Consider the following 9,855-nt stretch of genomic DNA (forward strand, 5'->3'; position numbering starts at 1 on the left):
AAAAAAAAAAAAAAAAAAAAAAAAGGAAGATTGAAAAAGACCTCAAAGATCACCAGCAAGGAGCCAGTGACATGAGGTGGAGGCTCGGTGGCTGTCTAAACAAAGGCAATCTGGGCTGGCTGTGTGGCTCAAGCTAGCATACTTGCTGAGATGCACTAGTTACTGGGTTTGATTCTCAGCACTACCAAGAGAAGGTGACCAAAAAAAAAGCAATTCACCCTGAGAGCAAATCCTGTTTATCCAGAAACATGTCTGCACGTGTAGAAAAGAATGTGCAAGATCACTGCTTGCAGCACTATTTGAGGGTTGCAAAATTATTGGAAATAATTCAGATGACCCTCAGTACATAAGAAAAACAATGGTATACACAAAGGGGAACTTTGGGGCAGATGGAAATGCTGTGTGTGGGTTTGTGCCTTTTTCAAAACTTATCAAACCAGGGATGGGGGTGTAGCTCAGCAGTAGGGTGTGTGCTGCTCAGCATGCATGAGGTCCTAGGTTCCATCCCCAGCATCACACACACACACATACACACACACAGAGTTTAGCAACCTATACACTTAAAATGTGTAAATTATGTTTCAGTAAAACTGCAACCTATACACTTAAAATGTGTAAACTATGTTTCAGTAAAACTGTTTAAAAAAAAAAAAAAGCAAAGTTCAGATCAGTGAGAAGGAGGAAAAAAGCCAATTACCCTTTGTTTTGATTTGCACCAAGAAATTCAGAGGGGGAAAGACATGGCATTTATAAAAAGGCATTTCCTCAGGAGAGGGGAAGGAATGGGGTGAGCTGGGACAGGGAAGGGGTAAGGGATTACACTTTTCTACCAAACTTCAGATTGTGAATGGTGTGAACGTGTCACTGGATCCATATACAAACCAACAAAGATGAATGTCCTCAGACAAACCATGGAAGAACCGTCGTTAAATAGTGGAAGGACCCCATGCAGAATTGTGTGTGTCACTCTAGGGTAGAAAAGGAGGATGTTGGCTGGGGGTGTGCCTCAGTGGCAAAACACAAGCTTAGCATGCCCAAGGCCCTCAGTTGAACCCCCAGCACCTCCAAAAATAAGAAAAAAACACAAAAGGAAGATTTTTTTTATTATAAAAAAAATCAACTTATTTCTAGAAAAAGAACATAATAATGGCAGCTGCCGCTGGGAAGAGGGAAGGCACCGGTTGAGGTTTTTTGGTATTGGATATTGCCCTTGGGGGTGCTATTCCACTGAACTAGATCTCCAGCTCTTTTTTGGGAGTGGTACCAGGGATTGAACTCAGAGGCATTCAACCACTGAGCCACATCTCAAGCCCTGTTTTGTATTTCAGTTAGAGACAGGGTCTCACTGAGTTGTTTAGTGCCTCACTGTTCTGAGGCTGGCTTTGAACTTGCGATGCTCTGGCCTCAGCCTCCCAAGTCCCTGGGATTACAGATGTGCATCACCATACCTGGCTAGAGGAGGGCATGGTTTGGAGAGAGGGCCTGCAGATTTGGCCTAGAAGACTTGCTTCATTTTGTATCTTTCTTCCTGCTTGTTTTGTTTTTGTTGTTTGTTTGTTTTGTTTTTTGAGACCCAGTCTCACTATTTTGCCCTGGGAATCATATGCATGTATGAGGACACTTGGTTATGGATAGGTTAGGAGGTGGTGGAAGCAGGGGGCAGAGGCTCAGGAGAGCCTGGGCGCTCTAACCCTAAAGAGACAACACATTCCAGGCACACATGAAGCCTTGACAGTTATGCTTTTATTAAATGGCAGTAACAGAAACATGATTGCTTCAGGAACAAGTTTTCCCTCTCTTCCTCCCAGCTCCCCAAAACTCAGCCTAGGTGAGTCTGGCCATGGGGAGTGACATGCCAGCCGGAACACATGTCCATGCTTCATTCACATGTGTGGGCATTTGTGCCACCATGGCCATGTGGTGCTGTGGCTCTCTTTCCTGATCTACCAGCGCACCAGGGGCCTGAGAGACAACCTACCTGTGGCTGGGGTCTCCACAGGGCCACACACCACCCTTGCAGAAGCCCCACTGCCTCCAGCCTCCAAGTGGGCAGGCAGGGTCCTCCTGAGTGTTCAGGGTTTGGCTCGCTTGGGCAGGCTGGTCTTGAAGAGGGATTTTCCTGAGGCTTCGATGTATGTGACGGTCATCTCCTTAGGGCTTATCTCCACATAGGCAAAGCCACCCAGTGAGTCCTCGGCCCCATAGTGGAAGCGCAGGTAGCCGTTGGGGACTTTGCGCTGGTGCCGCACGGAAGGGTCCATGAAGTTCCCCGCCCCACTCAGCACATAGCCCACTCCTTTCTCATCTTGAAGGTACTGAGGACAGAGGAGGAGGCAAGGTCAGTGGAGTCCCCAGCCCTGACTTGGGGTTAACCAGGGGTTCCACCCACAGCTGCCTTGGGCACAGGGCCAAATCTGTCCCTGACCCCATGATGTTTTTTCAGCAAAATGCACAACCCCCCCTGACCTCAGTTTCCCCTACAGGGGTGTATTAATGCCACCTCACAGGTCCAGCACTAGTAAGCAACTATTGTCATGATTTTTATGAAACTTTAGGGTATTTTCCTGGATAGAGAGAAAATTCAAATTCAAACCCTTCAGAAGGCCACAGGAGGCCCCCAAACAGCAGGAGGACACCAGAGCTAAGAACCTGGCTCCCCTCCCCACCCACAGAGTCCTCACCTGCAGGTTGTGGTCATGGCCACACAGGTAGGCAGTGACCCCATATTTGACCAGCAGTGGCTGCAGGTGCTTGACCAGACAACGGGTGGGTCCATGTTCCGCAATCGACCACACAGGATAGTGGCCAGCCACCAGCACGTAGTCCTCTTTGGCTGCCGCCAGCTGCTTCTTGAGCCAGGACATCTGGGCTCGGGCCAGCGTCAGGTCTTTGGGCCTCTCAGGCTGCTGGCTGAGGAAATCATTCGAGTTGCCACACAGCGTCACAGTGTCCAGCATGAAGATGGCCACAGATGTGTTGGTCCGTGGGATCTTGAAGTGCAGGCGGTAGAAGGGGCTGGGGAAGTTCCTGTGGAGGAAACCAAGGTCAGGTGTGAGCATTTTGGGCAGAGAAGCACCAGAGCTGTCTCGGGCCCCTTTGTCGCTGTGCGTGAGAGGCAGTGCAGGCTCACCAGCGCTTGGAGACCTTGGAGTAGGCAATCTGTGCCGAGACGTTGCCCAGGTGGTCATGGTTCCCCGCCAGCACATACCAGGGCACATTACGCAGGAAGCGGTCAGAGAACACATCCTCAAAGGTCTCCTGCGGCCAAGAGAAAGGACACCCCCCACCCAATAAGGGTCAACAGCTACCCCAATGCTGCCACAAAATCAGGGCCCAGGGACCAGGGAGTTAGTGTGTGTTCCAGGCACTGGTGGGTTCCCAGTCAGCTTCCCTTTGCCCTCCCCAGAAGGTCACCAGATTGGGTGGCTTCTTCCCACTGCCATCCCCCTACTTTGCCAATCACACACCTGGAACCTCTTGTCATCGACATCATGCACGCCATTGAAGTAGAAGTTGTCCCCCAGGGACAAGATCAAGTCTGCACCCATGGTCTGCACAGTTCTGGCCATCTCCTTAGCGTTGGCTATCTCCCGGGCTGTGTGGAACGGGGCATTGGGGACTCCTCCCCAGTCACCCACAGCCACAAAGCGCAGGGTGGGGGTGGGGGCAGTACAGTCAGCCAGAGGGAGCAGCAGCGAGGCTTGCAGGACCAGCAGCACCGTCCACGTGTCCATCTGGAGGGGAGAGAACATGTCTGGGGCCCTGGCTGAGGCTGGGGAGCAAACCCTTGAGACCCCAGGCTGCCCTGCTCTGAGAGAAGAGGAGACCCCTCCCTGCAGGGCTGGCGCAGCAGGAAACCCTTGGGTGTCTAGTTCCCAGGACACTGTGGCATGAACTGGCTGGAAGGACTCCAGGGGCCAGGAAGAGTGGCTCTGCAGGGCCCTTCCACCCTCCCTCATTCTGTTGTACCCAGCACTCACCCTGGGGGAGACACAAGTCAGGCTGTGGGGGCTACGAGAGGCAGGTGGGCTCCAGGGCAGAAGTGGAGGTCACAGAGCCTTTATTCCCTGGGGTGGAAGCTGATCACTAGAGGGGATGATGCAGTTTCTCCGAGGACTGTCCCAGAAGCCCTCCCCTTGGGTCATGTGAGCCCTGGACTTCCCCAGAACTGGACATGGGATTCTGGCAGGGGGTCTGGACTCCCGTGGGAAGCAGAGCTGCCTGCACAGCCTCTGGGCTGCCTGCAGGGGCTCGTTTGTGTTGTGGGCAGAGGTGTCCTGTGTTTCCGAGTGTGTCTGTGCATCTGTGTGTGTGCACGTGCAATGTGTGCATGAGGCTGTGGGTTATATACTACGTGTCTGAGAACATCATGCACATCTGTGTTCTCTGAAGACACGCTTGTCCGACCATGTCTGGGTGGGGCTGTTTCCTGTGTGTGGCTGATCAGGCCTGCCTGGGTCTCTGCTCTCTGCAGGGGAGGCCTGGGCTGTGGAGACATGTCTGCTGAGCCAGCAAGTCCTATGTTAACCTGCTAGAGTTCTCCTGTGGAGCATTGTGTAGAAGTGTGTGTGGACCAGAATTTGCAAGTCCATCTTACAGGCCGAGTTGTGCTGTGTCTCTCACGTGAATTGTGTGTCTCAGTGATGTGTTGTTTGACAACATCTGAGCGTGGGACTCTCCAGGGTCCCAGTGCTCTCCCACTTCTCCATCCCGCACAAAAGCGGCCGTGGTGGCCTCCCTTTTCCAGGAAGTCGTCCCACATCCTTCCCTAGTCTCCCACCCCCCTTTCCAGCAGGAGGAACCCAGGCAGGAGGCCTCTGGAGACAGATCATGTGACTGCAGCCTTCTGACCCTCATACCCTGAGCAGCTGCCGGCAGGCGGTTCATGGAAGCCCAGCCTCAGAGGGAGGGGAACAGGGCTGGGTAGTGCAGGGGTGTGGCCGGCTCCTCACCCCCTGGCCTCCCTCCTCTGCTTTGAGCACCGCCCAGACGCGTTCCCTGGACACTCACCACCAGTCCCTCCAATCCCTGCGAGCCAGCGCGGATGGAGAAACCCTCATTCAATGTCAAGGACACAGGCACAGAGAGGGTCGACGGTCACCCAGCTAGGGCTTGCTGTGGGTCCCCTCTCCCTACCCCCCAACCTCTCAGCCGAGACAAACAGGAAGGAAGTGAGTAAGAGGGCTGGCTGAGACCCCTCCCTCGGGGGCGCGGTGCCGAGAGCCCTGGCGGGGGATCTCACCTGCGGTCGGTGGGTTCAGGGTCGAGTCCAAGCGCTGCCACCCGAGCTGAGCTGCAGATCCACAGGGGGCTCGCTCTGGGGCTGCCCGGGTTTTAAGAAGGTGGCAGCCGGCCGGCCCTGCCCGCGGGCCCTAGGCCAGCCTCAGGTGAGCCTAGGCGGAGAGGGCGGGTGCCTCCGCCTCCCCACCCCGAACCCGGAGCCGCCACCAAGAGCCGTGGCCACGCCTCGCAGAGGCCGGCTTGGCGTCTGTGAAATGGGCTAAAGACTCCAGAAGCTGCTCAAACCCATGCATTGCGGTTGTGGCTTGGCCGAGAGGTCAGCTCCAGGACGCGATCGCCTCCTCCTCCTCCCGCACCTCCAGCCCCCGACGCCAACTGGGAGTTGCCACCTGCCCAACGCACTTGGGGCGCCCACTGACCCACTGCCTCGGGTGGTAGCGCTGGAGGAGCCTCAACTCTGGGCTGAGCCAAGATCTAGGAAGGAGGCCTGACATCTTCAGCTGCGGGGCTCCTGGACTTTAAAATGTGTGTGAAAGGCTGGGGGTGTCGCTCGGAGGTAGAGCGCTGGCCTAGCAGGCATGAGGCCCTGGATTCCATCCCCAGCACCAAACAAACAGAAGAAAGGGGAGAAGAGTCAATTTTTTCCTTAGAATTCCAAAAAGCCTGAGTAACCCCAGAGCCCTAGAAAGGAGCTTAACTCCTTTCCCATCCCCCGCCCTCCACCCAGAGGATAATGTATGGAAAAGTGAAAAATAGCGACTTTGCAATGGCAGACACCTGGCAGATGCCACCTTAAGGAAACGTCATAGTTCTCTCTCATTGGTGCCATGTGTCTTTCCGCTAGTATCTGAGGACACCTCCTGTCTGTGGTTTCTTTCAGAAACTCATCACCCCAGGCTGTTGTTGAGAAAAATAAATAACAGACAAGCCCGCATCGAAGAACAGTCAACAGAATACCTGACCAGCGCTCTACAAACGAGTCCAGAGTTGTTGTAGACTGGAGGGGACTGAGGAGGCATGAGGACTGGATGAAGTGTGGGTTCCTGGACGCAATTCTGTACCAGAAAGAGGCCGTGTGGAAAACTGATGAAGTCTGGAGAAAGCCTGGAGTTTTGTAAATAGCAACACAGCCAAGAAATGCCGTTTCTCGCTGGGCCTGGGGGTAATCCCAGTGGCTCAGGAAGCTGAGGCAGGAGGATGGGCAGCCTCAGTTCAAAAAGTTCAAAGCCAGCCTCAGCAACTTAGCAGGCGCTCAGTGAGACCCCCATCTCTAAATACAATACAAAATAGAGCTGAGGATGTGGCTCAGTGGTCGAGTGCTCCTGAGTTCAATCTCTGGTACCCTTCCCCCCCCAAAAATGCGTTTGTCTTCTTTTATTTTTTTATTTTTATTTATTTTTTGGTAAGAAATGAGGTCTCGCCATGTTGCCCAGGCTGGCCTTCAACTCCCAGTTCAAATGATCCCTGTTCCTCACCACAGCCGTCTGCCAAGCTGGAACTACACAGATGGGCACCACTGTACCCTATTACTTTTTCTATGCCTGCATTTTTTTTTAAGAACTTTGAATGATAGGTGTAAATTATTTATTTATTTTTTTAAGAGAGAGACGAGAGAGAGAGAGAGAGAGAGAGAGAGAGAGAGGAGAGAGAGAGAGAATCTTAATATTTACTTATTTATTTTTTAGTTTTCGGCGGACACAACATCTTTGTTTGTATGTGGTGCTGAGGATTGAACCCGGGCACGCATGCCAGGCGAGCGCGCTACAGCTTGAGCCACATCCCCAGGCCCTCTGTGCCTGCATTTATCTTTAGAAAAATAGGATACTTTGAGTACCATTTGATAACTTTTTTTAAAAATTTAATTTTTTTTTTAGTTTAATGATCTTCATTGGCTTTACTTTCAATTCTAGAATTGGGCGATGCTTCAGTCCATTAAGTAGAGAAAGTGTTTCCTTGTAACTTTTTCATTTAAGTGTTAGTGAAGCCAGAATTAGGCAGTCAGTGTAGACAGGTAAATCGAGTCAGGTCGGATCAAGGAGGCCAATTTTGAGTGAGTCTGGGGTGTTGGAGACTGTCCCCTGGGGGATTAAAATGTTAATTCCTTCAGAGCCCTTCCTCTAAGCAAGAGCCTGCCCCCGCTCCAACCTGCTTCCAAGGTAACCTGTCACAGGAATTTGCTCTCCCTACAGGAAGCCATAAGGTTGTTAATGTGCCCGGGGCTACTCACGCTGCTCTTCCCTCTTCAGCCCACCTGTTTCCCACTTTTGGTCCTCCCATGGGGCATTCCTGGGCCTTGTCACGTATGCAGGAAGAAGGATAGAAGGATAAGGGGGAAAGGGCAGGAGAACAAAGGAAGCCTAGGACAGACACAGAAAAAGGGCAGAACGCCTCGCTTCTGGGGATACCAGGATACCAGCTACGGCCCCCTTCTCCCTCGCGGGCAAAGTCTGTTACCCCTTTTTAAATAAACCCTGCTTTATATATGCTTGTCTCGGCGTGCCTCTCTAATGTTCAAACTTCAACATGTGGGGAAGCAGGAGTCCTCACCGATAACCGGCAGTATCATTCACACTTTATTTTTAAAATTTATAAAAGCAAAAAACAAAACAAAAAAAACCCCACAGCATGTGTGCATGATTAAAGTTAAGTAGACCTAGGGGGCTGGGAGTGTGGCTCAATTGTAGAACATATATTTAGTACCTGCAAAGCCCTAGTTTCAATCCCTGGCATCCTCCTCACCCTGCATAAATAAATAAGTTAAATTAACCATAATTTCTTCAGGGGAGGCATGTGATAAAACCTGTAGATCCTTGTATATTTCTCTGGTCCCCTCCAGTGTTCAGAAGAGGGTCTTCTCTCTGGATTCACCAGGAGAGACCCCTTCTGCAGATTTTCTGTGGGGTTGGATTAGGATTTGGTTCAAAGTCTCCTTCCGCCTCCACCCATGTCCTTTTATTTTATTTTATCATTATTATTTTTGTGTGTGTGGTGCTGGGGATTAAACCCAGGGCCTTGTGCATGTAAGGCAAGCACTCTACCAACTGAGCAATATCCCCAGCTCCCACCCATGTCCTTTTTCCCAGTACCAATGTCAACTCAACCCCAGACGAAGAAGTCAATCCCAGGCCTGTCCTCCCCTCCCTCCTTCCTTCCCTCCCTCCCTCCCTCCCCAACCCTTCCCTAATTTCCAGCCCCCTCCCNAGGCCAGCGCTCTACCTCCGAGCGACACCCCCAGCCTTTCACACACATTTTAAAGTCCAGGAGCCCCGCAGCTGAAGATGTCAGGCCTCCTTCCTTCCCTCCCTCCCTCCCTCCCCAACCCTTCCCTAATTTCCAGCCCCCTCCCTTGTTCTGCTTCTCTGACCTCCACACCCTCCCAGGAACATCCCGAGTCCTCTGACCTCAAGGCCTTCTCACTTGCGGCTCTGGCTGACTGTAGGATTCTTCCTGACTCAGATACCTAGTGGCTTCCTGGCCCACTGTATTTCCCTCCCTTTAACTTATCTTTCGGGGTGTGCTGGGGATGGAATCCAGGGCCTCCTGCCTGCTAGGCAAAGGCTCTGCCTCGGACCTACACCCCCAGCCTGTCCCCAGCCCACAAGCTTATCATCTTGCTATAGTTTTCTCTGAATCAATTATCACTGCTGACAGACTGGTTTATCTTGTTTTCCATCTCTCTCCCCCATGGTGTGAACTCAAAGGAACAAGAATGCTCTCTGTTTTTCTGGCATTTGCAATTGGAAGCCCGCACAGGTGGTCGCTCAGGAATCATTAGGGAAATGATGGAATGAAGGGATACCCTTTCAGGACACATTGTTCTGTCCATCTTCCATCCAGCCTGAATAGGCAGGCTCTCCCCACCCTCCTGGATTGGATTCCATTGACTCATTTTTAAGTGGTGCCTTTTTTCTGTGTGTGTGTGGTTGCTTTTGTTTTTATTTTGGTGCTGGAGCTTGAACCTATGACCTCACCCATGCTAAACTCCACCACTGAGCTGCATTCCCAGCCCCTAAGTGTCATCATTAGTAATCAGCTGGGACATAACTCTTGGAGACTCTCCCACGATTCCTGGTTAGTTGGAGAGAGAGGGAGAGAGAGATCCGTATCTGTATTTATACCCCTGTATCTTGGTACAAAACTTCAAGTACTCTAGTCAGTACACACTAAGAAGTGCTGGTACAATAGAAACCAAAGTAAAATGTGGTATTTGGGGCTGTATCTTTGAGGTAGATTGCATGGTTAGCATGGATAAGTATCTGAATTCAATGCTTTGTTCCAATGAATAAATAAATTGAATGAGTGAATAAAGGTGGGTAAGCTTGGGCACTTCTCAGTGGACTTTCTGTTTCAGATTCTAGGTCCTCTGCTGTTATTTAGCTGTGTAATTGTGGGCCAGAAACTTTACCTCTCTGTACCATACTTCATCTCTAACGTGGAAGATGTTAAAGTTGCTTAGTCAGAGTGTGTGGATCAAGTGATTAGCCACAGTGGAAGGATGCACAACACTACCTTGCACATGGCCAGCAACACTCTAAGCCAGCTGTCACTGTTCATTATTATTTCTGCTATTATGTGTGTGAGTATTAGGTCAAGTGGTGGTAATTCGGATAAACT

The 9,855-nt window shown here is 51.3% G+C and overlaps 1 protein-coding gene across 7 annotated transcripts; it reads right to left on the reverse strand.

Moving 5' to 3' along the window:
- Window positions 1-1,721: 1,721 nt before the first annotated feature.
- Window positions 1,722-5,404, reverse strand: Acp5 (acid phosphatase 5, tartrate resistant). Of its 7 annotated transcripts, none has more exons than XM_015489073.2 (6): window positions 5,243-5,401; window positions 3,981-4,067; window positions 3,468-3,734; window positions 3,131-3,258; window positions 2,682-3,027; window positions 1,722-2,315 (listed from the first exon to the last, which is right to left on the reverse strand). In XM_015489073.2, the coding sequence occupies exons 3-6, from the start codon at window positions 3,732-3,734 to the stop codon at window positions 2,073-2,075; spliced, it is 984 nt and encodes a 327-aa protein (XP_015344559.1). In that variant the 5' UTR covers window positions 3,981-4,067; window positions 5,243-5,401; the 3' UTR covers window positions 1,722-2,072. The 7 variants fall into 7 exon arrangements, with proteins under 7 accessions (XP_015344559.1, XP_048650799.1, XP_048650798.1 ...); XM_048794842.1 differs by having other exon boundaries at window positions 3,981-4,086; XM_048794841.1 differs by lacking the exon at window positions 5,243-5,401 and adding an exon at window positions 5,011-5,144 and having other exon boundaries at window positions 3,981-4,086.
- Between the last annotated feature and the right edge of the window lie 4,451 nt (window positions 5,405-9,855).

This window comes from Marmota marmota, unplaced genomic scaffold, assembly GCF_001458135.2.
Source record: "Marmota marmota marmota unplaced genomic scaffold, marMar, whole genome shotgun sequence".
In the NCBI taxonomy this organism is placed as follows: Eukaryota; Metazoa; Chordata; class Mammalia; order Rodentia; family Sciuridae; genus Marmota; species Marmota marmota.